The sequence below is a fragment of the Varanus komodoensis genome, unplaced genomic scaffold, assembly GCF_004798865.1.
Source record: "Varanus komodoensis strain SLA01 unplaced genomic scaffold, ASM479886v1 scaffold26, whole genome shotgun sequence".
NCBI classification, from domain to species: Eukaryota; Metazoa; Chordata; class Lepidosauria; order Squamata; family Varanidae; genus Varanus; species Varanus komodoensis.
In genome coordinates this window covers 10,583,919-10,600,171 of record NW_025335684.1, presented here as the reverse complement: position 1 = coordinate 10,600,171, position 16,253 = coordinate 10,583,919, and the positions used below count along the sequence as shown (strand labels likewise).

At 45.0% G+C, this 16,253-nt stretch overlaps 1 protein-coding gene across 6 annotated transcripts in view; it reads right to left on the bottom strand.

The window, feature by feature from the left end:
• Positions 1–16,253, bottom strand: part of SNX29 (sorting nexin 29) — a 191,935-nt gene that overhangs the window by 103,255 nt on the left and 72,427 nt on the right. For 5 of the 6 annotated variants that reach the window (XM_044433143.1, XM_044433144.1, XM_044433147.1 and 2 more), the window contains exon 16: positions 10,499–10,615. In XM_044433143.1, the coding sequence (XP_044289078.1) occupies positions 10,499–10,615 (117 nt within the window). Of the gene's footprint in view, positions 1–2,277; positions 2,826–10,498; positions 10,616–16,253 lie in introns of those variants that run through there. The other variant, XM_044433148.1, reaches the window with a different exon arrangement.

The following is a 16,253-nucleotide window of genomic DNA, read 5'->3' as shown; positions in this document are numbered from 1 at the left end:
ATGTCGATGTTCAGTCTTGTCACCTCTTGTTTGACCACATCCAGCTTGCCTTGATTCATGGATCTTACATTCCAGGTTGCTATGGAGTATAGATCTTTGCAGCATCGGACTCTCCTTTCACCACCAGATACATCTGCAACTGAGTGTCCTTTTGGCTTTGACCCAGTCGCTTCCTTCTTTCTAGCGCTACTGGTACTAGCCCTCTGCTCTTCCCCAGTAGCATATTGGACACCTTCCGACCTGGGGGGCTCATCTTCCAGCATCATATCTTTTTGCCTTTTGGTATTGTCCATGGGGTTTTCATGGCAAAGATACTGGAGTGGGTTGCCATTTCCTCCTCCAGTGGATCACGTTTTATCAGAGCTCTCTGCTATGACCTGTCCGTCCTGGGTGACCCTGCACGACATAGCTCATAGCTTCATTGAGCTACGCAAGCCCCTTTGCCACAGCAAGGCAGTGATCCATGAAGGAGTGTGGATAATCTGGGAATGTGGATAATCTTAAAACATACTGCAGAATATGCCTAAATTGGCAAAATTGTGCACACACCATCCAGTCAATCCGGGTATTCTCTGGACAATATATAGACCCATCCTGAAACATGATTCTACTCTCTGTCTGTAGTTGCGCCAATCTCTTTGTGGCCCCAGGATGTACTGGATGTACGAGAGCCAGCGTGGTGCAGTGGTTAAGAGCACAGCTCTGGGACTCAGGCCATCTGAGTTCTAGTCCCCGCTCAGTCATGGAGCCAATTGGGTGACTTTGGGCCAGTCACAGCCTCTCAGTACATCCTACCTCACAGGGTGGTTGTTGTGGGAATAAGATTGAGAGCAGCAGGAGGAGAAATGTAAGCCGCTTTGAGTTTACAAGGAAAAAATGGGGTATAAATCTAGTACATAATTAAATAAATGCAGGCCAGTTGGAAATCTTCCTGGAACCAGTGGTTGTCTGCATAGGGCACAACCTTCAAGGGAGCTTGCATCCTCACTGTCCCATGCCCTGAGATTTTGTTCAACAAGCAACTGCGGCCACATGCACCATAGTGATTTCACGCTTCTGGGGCAATCCGAATTGAGTGGAAACACTTCCTCCTGGAAAGCAGCCCTGCTGACCTGCCTCCTTCCAGAAGGGGCTTCCCCTAGGAAGCACTAAATCTCCTCTGGGTGACCAAGGGGTCCTACTGGGGAATGGCACTGGACTTCCCAACTGTGAAAGGGAACCACCGGGGTGTAAGGAATTGTCAGAGGCATACGCATCCCATTGGATTCCACCTGTAGACTCCAGAATGGGGTTAGGGAAGGTCAATTCCGTCAATCTTTCAGTCGATTTGGGAACATTTCTAAAACTCCACAAACCTCCCTCCCAGAGCACATTCTCCAAAGCATCTGAGAGATGACGTTGGGAGCTCTGTTTCCAGGTACATAAAGTCTGTACACGGACTGGGAGAAATGCACAGTTACCTCTTCCTGGATCGGAGCTGTGTGCTGCCTCCACCCAGGGCAGTGAATGCATGCAACTTCTGTTTTTACAGCATCTGTGCACATATATGGACGACTATGCTATTTGATTCAATTGATTTTAAGGGAAACCAACCCTGACTGTTCTTTAGAAGGTCAGATACTGAAGACGGAACTCAAATGCTTTATCCACCTAATGAGAAGGAAGGACTCCCTGGAGAAGAGCCTGATGCGGGGAACGTTCAAGCAGAGGTTCAAGTGACTAGATGGGGTCGCTGGGGCAGTGGGTGTGGGCTTGGGGGGACTCCGAGGGATGGTGGAGGGCAGCAGAGCCTGGAGGAATGTTGTCCGTGGGGTCACGAAAGGTTGGGCACAGCTTAGCAACTAAACAAAAACATGGGGTGGTAAATACTATTTCTCCAGCTTACACATATATTACAAATTAATAATAGTTTTCCCAGTCTTTGACTGGTAAAGACAATTAGAGGAATAGTATTTGCATAGTAGACTTATTTTTTATGATAAGGTTGTACAGTTTGTTGATTTTACTCAACAACTATTGTTACATTGTGTTTTTATTTTTAAATGCTGGCTTATTCCTTATCTCTAGTGCATCTTCAATCATTTTGCTTGTTTTGTATGAGGATCACATCAAATAAAAGGAAAATAACATGCAAAAGTCCAAATGCATAAACTCAGAATCAGAAGAGCGGCATAGTAAAAACAATCAATTTAAAAACAGCAGAGTCAAAATCATAGGCATCAAACAGCTTTATTCTCTTTTTTCACTCATAAGAGTTAACTCATAGAGTTAAAAAACACTAAAAGGACCTAATGGAAACAAAATTATAGGGAGATATTTTATAAAAAGACAGTGAGAAAAAATGTATTTGCCTGGGACTGGAAAGATAGGTGTGGGCAGACTTTGCTGCTGATAGAACTGGGTGGGATTCTAAAGCTTTTCAAAGTGTACCCTCAAGACCTCTCCAGAAGGCAAGACAAGTACAGTTTGTATAGAAAATGGTGATTTTTCTTGATACAAAGCTAATTGGAGGTATGAGTACATCCCAGAAGAGGACTGCTTTTATGACTATGTTGTATGAGAGTTTGTGCTTGGGGAAATGCAGAGAAGAACCGCTTGTCATGCAGATGTAAGATCGCAACTCCAAAGATGACGGGGGATGCTGAGACTTATAGGTAAGCACACCTGAAGAGCATCAGCTTGCAAAAGTATGCATTAAAGTCTGGAGAAGTGTTATCTACTTGGGGGAAAAGACACTGTTGTCGGAGAGTTCTGCCAGCTACTCCCTTTAAAACGGGGACCTCTTCTACTCGCTCGCTCTCCAAGGCTCAAAAAGCAGGTAACTGCTGCAAAGGAAAAAGAATTCATGGAGCCTCACCTGGAATGAGCCAAAGCCAGCTGATTTTTACATGCAATTGATCTTTGTTGAAGTGCATTTCAATGTATATCCCATTTTCTAATTCTAAGTCAATAATTTTCACATGCTATTTCTTATGTAGTCAAACTGGGAATAGTAACACGTAAGAGGGAAGTATTAGTTGGCTCATGGAACTCCAAGGTTCGGGCAGGAGGGTGGGGACCCAGAATGCTCAGTGAGCCCAGAGGGCACTCAGCACCTGTGAAAAGCTGATTCTTTGAGGGGGGGGGATCTGAATTTTTCCCTCTTCCCTCCCCATCCTGTTTTTGCCCAATGTGTCATGTATTTTTTAGGTTGCAACCCTGTAGGAAAGGGACTTAAGGATCGATTTTGTTTGACTGATGGATCTATTTTGGATGAATGAATATAGTACGTCACTCCAGGATACACTTTTTTGTTTGGCTGAATGTAGGAAAAAATATTTAATAAATAAAATGAATGGGATAGAATGGAGTGGCTGGGGAAGCAGGAGGAAGTGACAGGGATATGGTATGAACAAGACAGCGCATTCCCTTGCTCTGTTGCCAGGCAGTTCCCCTTAGGTCACCCAGACTGAAATCCGTTTATTTGTATGTAGTCCTCGGTCGTGGTTATGTCGTTCCTGACTTTTGACGACTCTGTGCATTAAATCCCTCCAAGACAGGATATCCTGTCCATGGCAGCCGTGCTTGGTTGTCCTAAATCCAAGGCTGAGGCTTCCTTTATGGAATCCTTCTCATGGTTGGTCTTCCTTTCCTTCTTTCGACTTTCCCTAGCATCGCCTCTGTTCCCGGAAACCGTCTGCCGCCAGGAGCTACAAAGTTGTCTACTCCATTTCTAAAGCCTGACCTTCAGCTAACACCCCGAAAATGCACACAAATCTATACAGAATCATGTAAACACGCAGCATTCTGCTTTAAGATTTTCTCTCCCCTTGAGCCAATTCCTGTAGCAGGAAAGCATGCAGTCTTTGCAGTGATATATCCATCTTACACAAAGAAGATAAATTACAACCTCATGGATGCCCCTCACTCTCCAGTATCTGGCCCAGATACGGCACATGATAGGAAGTACAACACGTCCTAACAGATGTAGAGACAAGAAGGGTCAGAATTCAGCCGCTTCCTCTGCCTCCCTACTCATGCAGCTGATGGCATCAGAGTTACCCGAGAGTCAGTAAATCTCTATGGACCTTTCAACAGGAATGAAAGCACGACGGGGACTGCACATGCAGCGGCACTGTTCTAGAAATGGATCAACGTCTGCAAAGCGACCTCAGTTCCATACGGGCTATTCTGAAAGGACACCAAGGCCATTTTTACCAAGGGGGTCAACATTGCCTCTGCCTCCTGTAAGGAGTTCAAACTGGCTTTCCTTGTCCTCTTTTTCCTCTCCACTTTACCAGCACAACCATCCTGTGAGGCAGGTTTGGCTAAAGGTCAGGGACTGGCCCAAAATCACCCAGGGAGCTTCATGGCCACGGGGATCCGGATCTCTCAAGCCTGAGACTGACACTCTAAAAATTCCACCACATCAGCTCCCACTGTGTAATTTTACAGGCAACTCTGGGCATTGTCTGTCCGTGTCAAAGCCAGCACAGCTCTTCATGAATTGGAAGGGCAGACGTGCTGCATACGAACTATCTTGCACGGTGCCCGATTTGCAGAGCAAATTCAACCTGTTTGCTCCCTTTGGCCAGCCATTTATTTTCTATGCTGCTCAATAGCTCAGGTTCTCAAGACGGTTTACAACAGCACATTAAAAATGCAATATAAAAAAGCACCATATTAAAACACCATACCGCACAAAATTTAAAAACCAAATTTAAAATAGATAGAAAAGAGTTAAAATGACTTGGAGAAAATCTTAGGGCCTGTTAGCAAATTGCCAGCTGCAGTAAGCTAGCTGCAGTAGAGGACAGTCTCTGCCTGGTGCCAAAAAAGATAGCAAGGCCGGGCCTCAGTGGGGGGCCTGCTCCACAATCAGCAGGGCCACCACTAACAAGGCCCTTCTTCGCACGGCCACTGACCAAGCCTTCCTTGGAGGTGACAGTCAGAGGCACGACGCAGAACCCAACTGCAGCATCAGCTAGACTGTGGCCAGGAGAGTCATACCACCAGGGATGCGGAAAGAGAGAGCGCTGATGGCCCCCCCAGACTCCACCCCCCACCTTCCAAGGCACAAACCAACCTGCTGTTGCCAATGCTTGCACATTTTGCAAGCACGAATTAGCTGGAAGATTTACACTACACACCTTCTGCTCCAAATGCTTCCCAAAGGGGTGCCCAATGAAATGAAACTCCACTCAGGACACCATCCTAGGTTTCAAGCCTTGAATCCCAGCTGAAGCCCTGTGTCCATTTTACAAAAGCGGCTGAGGAAAGACATGGAACAAGCTGCAGGGAGATGCCAGAAACATGGTCTTTCATACCCTGCATGTGACAAAAATATATATATTCATGCTTATTTTATAGCACAACAACTGTTTTGTTTTTAATTGCAGCGAGCCACCTCTGGCGAAATATTTTCGAAAGGGGAGGCCTGATTGGAACAACATCTGCAGCGGGGACCACTCCAATACATCTGCAACAGATGTAATCAGACATTAAAGTCATCCATTGAAAAGCTAACATCCCATTTCCCATTATTGTACCTCAATTTCCCCCCTATTGGGGAACATTTATAAGTAGCGGCAATCACAAAGGAACTGCAGGGAGAAATAACTCAGGGTAACATCTCCACTGTGCAAACAGGCTGGCTTGCCGCACGTCTTCCTTGACGCGAAAGCACAGTTCATTTACTAGCACTCATTAAACTAATATCCAGTGTGATTTCTAGGCACACACATTTGGCTCTGCAGGGCGCACTGACCTGAAAAGAGACGGGGACAGGCCCAAATTTTTAAAAAATGGCTTGAAAAGACACCCTGGTGCAGCTGAATGGAGCCAAGTGACAGTTCACCGATCACTGACCATGAGCAGCAAGATTAGATATGTGCTATAAGGTTATTAATACCAAGTTCATGGGACTTGACAAGCTGGAATAAACAAACAAACATTCATATAAACAAACAAACAATCATATATTGTTCAAGCATAGGCTAGACATGCATATGGTGGGCATGTCATGAGCGGAGCCGGCTAGTGCCGGAGGTCAGACTAGATGGCCCGGGAGACCCCTTCTGACTTGCTCTGTTTCTATGTTTCTATATGGTATGTTGAAGTGTTCAGAACACTTTTCTCGGGAATTCTTCCCATAGTCAGGCCAAGCTGCCTTGAGTGCCATTTTTCTTGAAAGAAATTTGCATCCACTTCATAGTGGAGACTGGCAGTGAGGGGATGTGGAAAAACAGCACCTTCCTCGAAGCAGCTGAGATGCCATGGGAACCAGGAATCTCACAGCCCTCCCGCTCAGTCACGTCACTGGATTTCTCAAAAGACAGTTAAGCCAATCTTGTTACATGGCCGGTGGCACACAAGAGAAAGAATTTTGCTCCTCACAACTTTCACCACCCTCCCTGTCCTATTCTCAGCAGCTTTGGAAACAGCTTGTAAACGCGTCTTATCATTCTAGTGTAAGAGTACATCTTAATTCTCTTTTTAATTGCAACTACAATACTATTTGCAAATAGCTATGGCTTCTCTCTTGTGTTACTGCAAATAAAAACTTTTAAATAGTTAAAACAAGATGTTTTAGAATAGAAATGAATATTAGTACAATCCATTGAGAGAAGTGGGGGACAAGAGCAAAAGAGGTGACGGGGGGATCATAAAAGAAAAGAGGGAATGAAGTTTAAAAAGAAGAAAACCAAATTCAGATCTATACCTAGACAGAGTCCCATATTCTGCTGATACTACTACATGGATCAGGAAAGAAATGAGCAGGAAATTGGAAGTAACCAAGCAAGAAGTTGTTAGCCACAACTTGTTCGTTATGCATTCTGCACTCTGGGGGGGATCACACTGACAAGATGATTTTTATGCTCATTACTAGAAAGTTCCAAAGGTTGATCTGTGTAGCTGCAGGACCCATATGTGGGATTGCAGAGAGACCACAAAGAAGAATCTTAGAAACAAAGAAACAGAGCGAGTCAGAAGGGGTCTCCTGGGCCATCTAGTCTGACCCCCGGTTCCAGCCGGCTCCGCTCACGACATGCCCACCATGTGTACGTCCAGCCTGTCCTTGAACACCCGCACCAATGGGGCCTCAACGACCTCCTGTGGAAGCCCATTCCACACCCTCGGGGTCCTAACTGTCATTAAGTGCTTCCTGGCATCTAAATGGAACCTGGGTTCCCTGAGCTTTGCTCCGTTGGAGCACGTCCCGCCTTCCTCTGCAGGGAGAACAGGTCTCTCCCCAACTCCTTGTGACATCCCCTCACATACCTGTATGTCACCAACAGATCCCCTCTGAGTCTCCTCTTCTCTAGGCTGAAGAGACCCAGTTCCCTCAGTCTCGCCTCGTACGGCTTTCCCTGCAAACCTGCCACCAACCTTGAACCTTACAGTCATCTCAGTTAAACTACCCTATAGCAAAAATAATACTCCAGTTCAGCCCCCCTCATCCTGCCCCCCCCCCATGTATTAGACTATAACTCCCAGAATGACCCAGCCAGCTGGCCATGGCTAGCTGGGAACTCTAGTCCAAACACTTCTGGGAGAAGCCACACTCAGGACTAGTGGTTTTCTTAATCAGAAGTGACTAAATTGCTTATCACTCACAAAGGGAATACATGGCCACCCACAATGCTGGGAACATTCCCTGCCTTTCACACCAACTGGGAGAGAACATTGTGAAACACTTAGGAGCATTCATTATGACCTAGAAATTTAAAGGTAGTCCTGAACTCAAAGGCCGTTTGTTGAAAATCCATTTTAAAAAGAAGTCCATCCAGAAAAATTCAGCACAGAGGATGGTTAAGTGCAGGTTGGGGAAAGCACCATGAGATGCTTTTCCTTATACTTTTCTGCATGTTTGCTTGGAAGAAAACACACAGCATTGTTAGTACACAACAGTGGGACTTTTTTTCAGTATTTCCAGGTCTAGCACAATCTGGAACCTGGTCTAGCACAATCTGGAACCTGAAACAGCTTTTAATTATCTTGTCATTTTGCTCTCTGATGCATTAAAGGAAAATAAGCAGGTCACATTCCTACCCCTTCCAAATTCTGAATAAGCGTAGTGCTTATTATTCAACATCTCTCCAAAGTTGGATGTTTTAAAAAATACTTTTGATGTTAGGGTTCTTTGATGGCTAGAGGGAATAAAATTATTAAATGCATGCTTTCAGCTGCAGACTTTGGGCGTTTATCATCTGATGCTTCAAAGATATTTTTGCAACTAAAAAAATAATACTGTGGGGAGGGGGCTTATCACTCAGGAATGAGTGTGAGCTTTTGGTGCGTGAAGACTGGCCTCCCCTGCCCAATGAGGGCTGAACTCTTGGAAAAACAGACGCCCAAAGACCCCTCGGACAGGTGACTTGGTTCCCTGAAGGTCAGCAAAACTGGTCTATATGGTGGAAGCACTAAGACTGCCTTCACAAACCTTAGTGCCCTCTGGATTTGTTGGACTACACCTCACATCAACAGTGAGGGTGAGGATAATGGGAGCTGGAGTGCAAAACGGCCACTAGGTGGATGAAGGCTGCACCAACAGGAGGATGTGGCACTGGAAAACGGCACCACACACCTCCACCTGCCCCGAGTCAACTGCCCTTTCTCTCTCTACGGGGTTGCCTCCCATCAGCTGCCTGCAGGATGGATCCTAGCGGTGTGCTACGCTTTGGTGCTGCAGGCTGATCTGTGGTGCCACGAGATGCCCGGGAAGGAATTTCTATCCTAAGACAGAACTCCTGTAAGGTTAACTTCCTGTAAGATTCTCTACAATGCCCAGCCAACCTGGAGGTATTCATGTCTACAGGCGCAGTTCTAACACTCTGGTCAGCAAAGAATGGGATTTACTGGGTCTGAAGAAAGCAAACGACCAAGTTCGCCTAACTGATCCTAATTTGGATTTTCCAACTCAGTCCAGACTCTCTCGTGTGAAAATAGTAAAGAAGTGATACTTCACAAGCCAGAGCAAAGTCAAAACTGAGCCACATAAGCCCAAGTTGCTCTTTGGCCTTCTTCTAGACTAGGACCAAATTCAACGGAGCTCTTTTCTGCTTACCCATTCCAACATATGATGTCCCATTAGGCTCATCCTGTCCTTAAGATTTCACTCCCAATTTATCGTTCGCAGTACCTCCGTTATACCCTTGTCTGGCCCAATGTACTTGCCAGACACGTAATAAAGAATTCCGCCACCTAATTAGGTTATATTGCTCCATTAGGACAGCCTGCAAAGGACACCGACCCCGTTATGTTCCATAACAATCCTATAATTACCTCTTCTCCACCGATCCTCTTTGTCTCTCCAGGACAGCCTGAACTAAATTGACACTCAGTGCCCATACCGATCATCTAGAAATCTGTTTGCAGGCCAAACCTTCTCACCTTTTAACACGCTTGCTCCACCTGAGAACCTGTTTGTGGATCACTTTGCAAGCTGGTAAGAGCTTCCCCAAAATACAAGGTAGGATCTGCACAGCAGCACAGGCCCCCTGGTGGTATGACAGAAAAGGCGGCTTGGTTCCCCATGCAAGGATTTGCAGGGCTAAGAACCCTCACAGCTGTGGAAACCAGCAAGAAGCTGCGTTTTCTGGGGAGCAAGTCGTTCTGGTGGATGCTTTGCACTCCTGATTTGTGTCCAGGGCTGCAACACCTTCAGCCGTACCCTGACTCCCACCTGTTCTGGACGCCATCTGACTCCTCACCAAGATCGCCATCCATCTCCACCACCCTGGTCCTTCCTGGTGCTCTCCTTGCACCTGCCTCCTAGATCACGGAGCTTTTGCACACAACCACCCCTACCTGTTTCACCAGCTTCTTTATTCCCACAATCTATACAGTGCTCTACATCCAGCAAAAAATGGCGAACAAAGGATGCTATAAATAGGGAATTAAAACATTTAGAGCCAGACTGTGCCCATAAAACCATGCCAGTTAGTCAGGGAAGAAATGCTTAAATAAGCTTGTCTCGGCAGGCACTGAAAATGAAACTGCACTGGCGCCTGCCTGCACCATCAGGTGGGGAATGCCAGAGAGCGGGAGCCAACACACTGAAGGCTCCGCTCCGAGTGGACTCTGAACAGACCACAGGATCATGCAGAAACACCGAGACCGGTGCTCCAATCTCAGCATCACCTGGATCAAGGTATTCATCTGGAGGATGTGCAATAGCTCCTACTGAAGAGGGCCTGGCAGCAGCTCACGGAAGCAGAAGCAGAGACCAAATGCCAGGCAACTGGGGCCAGGGATGTGCTATAAAATATGGTGCTGATGCTGCAAGCAAGAACCACAGTGGGGCGTTTGCTCTTTTCCCTCTAACCTGCAGACCACTTGGTGAATACCTGTCTTCGCACTGGAAGCTACAGAGGTGCGGGAGGCTTATGCCCCCCCTCCCCACACACACACACAATAGGGAAGCCACAGGATCGACCCTTCCAAGGCCATTCCCAGCTCTTCAGTGTGAAAGTGGACAGCATTGAATGGTGATATTTTAAGACACACACAAACCTACCGGTCCTCTCAGGTCAATGAGCTCCTGCCTCATCTGAGTCACGAGAGCGTCTTTAGCCATCAGAGCACGGTGCAGCCTTTCGTTGAACTCGATCAGCTCCCCATGCATTTCTGCCACCTGAAAGGAACACAACCAACAGGTTGGGTAGAAGAGAGTAAGTGTCCACAGATATAAAACACAACATTAAAAATGCTGCTTTACTCCTAAATTATCACAGAAGGGAATAAAGGAAGTTGGAGGGCACTCTACTATGAACTTTGGAAGTATGAACACTCCCTTTCAGTAAAAACCTCTGGGATATTTTCAAGCTTCCCTGCATAGCGCAAGGAAGTCCATTTTGAAAACAGCTGCTTCGGAAGCCAAAGCAGAGGGGCACTGGGTAGCCCCACGCAGCTTCACTGAACGTGGGTCACCTTCCATATGCCCCATGGGAAGGCAAAAACGTGCCATGTGTTCTCTAATACCCACAGTGCGTGCCTGGGCATGTGCGTCACGCAAAACCCCTCCCTCTATCGCACTCACATGGAATATTGGAACTAGTAAGGACCCCTTCAGCTTCTTTGTGGAGAGCCAAAGTGGAACTTCCCTCTTCAGGTATATTTGGTGGCCATAAAATGTTGGGAAAAGATTAAATCTTTGAGTACCAATTTCACATGTTACAAACAGACCACCTGCAAGTGTCTAAAGACTTCGGATTTTCTCAGTGCCATCTTCCAAAGATGATCTGATGATCTTCTGGGGGAGGGGAGGTCCTCATCTGATAATGCTCAACTTAGGAAATAGATCTACAATTCAGACGCGATGCTAGAGCGATCTTTAATTTTAAAATCGAAAGCAGCTCCTTGGTATAGATTAATCAAATCTGAGCACTGCTACTCACTGCAGATTAGCCAATATCCTGAATTATAAGCTTATACGTCCTTCACTGCTTTGTGCTTTCAAACCGAGGAAAGAACCATTTTGGCAGGTCATTGTTCTCACACGCCAACAGAACATTGTCTATGTATTTGTGGTTCTCTTGTAGCAGAGAATCTTCTTCATTATGTGTTGCCCTGCCTGCTTTATAGAGTTCCAAGAGACAAATTTTTAGCTGGAATTTATCTGCCAAAATCGGAAGATATGCATACTCGGGACCTAAGATGATTACTTTGATGTTATTAGACAGCGATGCTTATGCATCCGATAGAGTGTCTCTGTTTGCATTGGAAGCTATGAAGATTAGATGAAAGGTGGTTGCTGATAGCAATTAAACTAGTTTTTATTTTAGTTTCGATTATTTTTTTCAATTTTAACTTCTGTTCTTAATGTATTTTCTTAATTTCTTATTATCTCTTTTGTAAATCTTATAATAGCCTGTGGCTAAATGCAATAAAACTTGACTTGAATAAAAAGTACCCTACTGAACCAAACCAGAATTACACCTAAAAACCATGTGAGAAATAAGTTTTCCAAAATAGCTAAATAGTTAACAAAACAAACACTTGTTTGAGGTTGTAGCTATGCTTTTGGTGCTTTCGAAGAACCTCTGTCCGGAAAATGTTTGAGGATGCCAGTTCACAAGACTGGTAAGCACTTCCATTCTGGGTCCCATGTTTTGGACAGAATTCATGCATAGGAGGTTCCCTAAGGCTGATTGTCAATTATAAGATGTCCTGATGTATGTCCTTGATGGAAGATGTCTTGAGTATTAGAATCCAAGACATTCAGTAGCCCCAACAACACTGCCTGTATGTCACAGCAGCCCTGAAATACATGAGCAGAGTGTATGTTCACGGTGAAAAAGCAGGTGAATGAACCAGGAAGTCCTAATTCAGCATAGTCTGAACCTGGGACTGTGGTTAATAGTTCCCAAACAAGCCATGACTGCAAGCCAGCTTCAAGCCAGGGAATGTAGCGTACAAATCCTGGCTTGTTTGGAATTAATGCTAGTCCCTGGCTTAGATGTAACAGAATGTTATTCTTAGTTGCAGCTTCCTAGGTGTTTTGTTTTTTGTTTTTTGTTTTTTTACCCACTTGCACAGAGTAGGAGCAAACAGTTATGTGCACTTGCATACTGCTTATGTACATCATGGTTTAGTAAGCCAGGATTCATGGCTTGTTGTGACATGCAAGCATGGCCATTATGTTCCCTTATTTCCAACTTTTTTTTACCGTGTTCCTTTGTATTTGCATTATGCTTTTCTGCTCTACTTAATTGCATTAAAGGGACTCACTTCACAGCTTCATTTGATTTAATTAAAGACCTCCCAGTTAATTACTCTATGCTAGCTTGTTTGGATAAGATCAAATATAGTACGCCTTCCACGGTAACAATTAAACACATTATGTATTCACATCCCAGTTGTTCTCTGAACAGTAATTTCATGAAAATGGTGCCACTTTGAACCTATTCAAGTAGCTAGTAAGTATATTCAATCAATATAAAATTATATGTCGAAACATTATTATTAATCAGACAACATATGGTTACACCTGCTTAGCCAAAAGGAATGCCAACATCGAGTGAGAATTCAAAACCTGAATCATTTACGTTTGTAACAAACCCCCAATTCTGAATTTCACATTTATATGTAAATTTAATAATTAGAGGATTTGAGTGCAGTTTTTACCTAAGAATTCTTTTGACACTTTAATCAATGTGGAGCCTTCCTGATCCACTTGAACATTTAATGTCCAGAAAGGAGTCAAAGGTCTTGTCATAATGTTTCACCTATATTATAATGATTGATTACATTGTACTTCAGCTACACTCAATTATCAATCTAAATGGAGACTGTGGTCAAGAAATCAGAAGACAACTGAGACTTGGAAGGACAGCAATGAAAGAACTAGAAAAGATCATCAAGCATAAGGATGTTTCAGTGGAAACCAAGGCCAACTTTATCCACTCTCGAGTTCTTGACCAGTGTGCATGGGTATGAAAGCTGGACAGTGAAGAAAGCTGCCAGGAAGGAAACAGATGCATCTGAAACATGGTATTGGGGGAGAGCTTTGCAAATACTCTGAACTGACAGAAAAAAGAACAAGTGGGTTCTCAATTAAATCAAGTCAGAGCTTTCCCTGTGAGCAAAACAAGCAAAACTGAGGCTGTTGTACTCTGGGCACCCCATGAGAAGGCAAGACTGCCTGGAGAAGACAATCATGCTGGGGAAAGTCAAAGGCAGAAGAAGAAAGGGAAGACCAGAGAGGAGGCGGACCAGTTCCATCCAGGAAGCCACAGCCTGGAGGCTGCAAGAGCTGAGCAGGGCTGGCAAGGCCAGGATGTTTTGAAAAGCATTTATCCACAGGGTTACCATAAGTCTGAGATATCTTGATGGCATGTCAGAACAGCAGCAGACAAGCTTAGAAACACAGAAGCATAGGAACAGAGTGAGTCAGAAGGGGCCCCCCAGGCTGACCCCTGGCTCCAGCTGGCTCCACTCATGACATGCCTACCATGTGCAAGTCTAGCCTATCCTTGAACACCCTCACCGACGGGGCTTCAAATATGTCCCATGGAAGCCCACTCCACACCCTGGGGGTCCTAACAGTCAGGAAGTACTTCCTGGCATCCAAATTGAACCTCGGTTCCCTGAGCTTTGCTCCACTGGAACAGGTCCTGTCTCCTCCACAGGGGAGAACAGGTCTCTACCCACATCCGTGTGACACCACCTCACATACCTATATGTTGCCAACAGATCCCCTTTGAGTCGCCTCTTCTCCAGCTCGAAAAGACCCAGTTCCCTCCGTCTCGCCTCATATGACTTTCCCTGCAATCCGGCTGCTATCCTTGTGGCCCTTCGCTGCACTGAATCCAACTGCTTACCATATTTCCTGTTACTAGTCCAAGTATACAATACTGACCCAAAGAGACCAACCATCTGAGCTAGAGTAAGATGCAGCTTAGCAGACAGTAATTCTATGACCGAGATGGGGATTTGCAGGCTGAATCCATAGTGGCACCTATTAAAAGAGACCAGGCAACCATTCATGCCACGAATCTCTCTGGAAAGGGTGCTGCCACTCAGAGCGGGTGATACTGGCCTAGATAACCCAATAGGCAGCATCCTATGCTGGGAAGGGTACTAGACCATAGGGCAGGCTTAAGTTCCCAGTCAATCCCTGGCACCTCAGGTAGCAGGTAATGGGGAAAACTTTCTCCTGCATCAAGGAGTAGGCAAGATGGCCCAGATTAACTTTCCCCATCTCCTTTACTCTGCATATGCCTTTTCTGCCCCTGCTCAGCCACCAACCATGCTATGAGCAATTCTGGATGACAAGCCACCCCTCATCAAATCCCATGACATCTTCTCACAGCATTTCATGACCCCTGCTATTTCTCCTAATCCTGTCAGGAGATTACTTGCTCAAAAGGACTGCAAGGCATCAGAACAGGGCAAAGTCCTCACGGTAATGCTGGGTAAAGCCTTTATTTCTTTTCGGTATATCACGTGGATCTTTCTGAGCTCTCCTGCTGGTCTTAGTTGCGCTTCAGGAGCTTGTGGCACAGCAGGGGTGGGAAACACGCAGCCCTTCTGGGATTTTGGGCTGAGAGTACCCATCGGCCCCAGCCATAAAGCCAAAGGTGAGGATGAAGGCAGATGCAGGCCAAAACGCTGGAAGAGTCACAAGTCATACACCCCTCTACTAAAGGATAAACAAAATGACCCAGTACAATCCAGTTATAAAGATAAGGTTTCCTGGCTTTTGTAGAAGCCAAAGGGACACTAAGGGGGACAAAATTATCTCTCATCCACAAGGGATAAATCCACTGCACAAGTCTCCTAGGCATTTCTTATTTCAAGTCAAAGCCATCTCAATTCCCAAAGCTGTTATCAGGAACCTCTACATCTCAAGGAAAGACAAACATCCTATTAAGAGAATGCATTTTGATCAGGCAATCTTAAAACCCCATTAAAATTTGACAGAAACCACATGCTCCACAGGGGTCCTTTATAATCCAACATAGTACATTTCTATTAAACTCTGAGAACTAACACCTGATTAACGTATTATTCAAATAGAAAGCGTTTGGCTTTTCAGTTAATAACAGCGAAAACTCACTGGAACACACTGAACCATTTCTGAGTGGGGGACCAAACTGTCCAATCAAACCCAAGGAGGTCCTGGGGGCTGCATGTGAAATGTCAGCATTGTTCACACACTTTAAAAAGGTCTTTTCCCAGCTGCTATCCCCAGATGTTGCTGGACTAAAATCCCCATCATCTATAACAATTCAGTACACTGTCTGGGATGATGGGAATAGTAACACATGTGGATCATGAACACTGAGAACATCTGGTACCCCATGATTGGAAAAGGCTGCTTTGAAACGTATTTTCATATGCTTGAGCAAATGACAAGTTTAAAATAAGAAAGGAGATAGTCCTGTTTCTATTCCTCTGTTGTCCATTTATGCAGAATGCATGTGGAATCTGTGTGCGACCCACAGGAATAATGGAACAAAGGGATTTAGGAAAAGAGAAAAACTAAAGAAAAGAGTAGTATTTTATTCATCTGCTAATGATTCTGAGGCTTTGACACACAGCAAATAATATACTTATACAATGTTACAGCAAATATCTTAAAAACTTAGTCTTCTTGTGTGACTAATTAGGAGAAATCTGGAACAGGAGACATTGCCACAGGACGACAATGAGAAATGGAACATGCAACACTTCTAGGGCTAAGCGCAAAACATAAATATTCAGGTTAACTTCCAAATTTTACTTCTTCACTTAAGAAAAAATAGCCATGCCGGCGGCTCTAAAGTTGC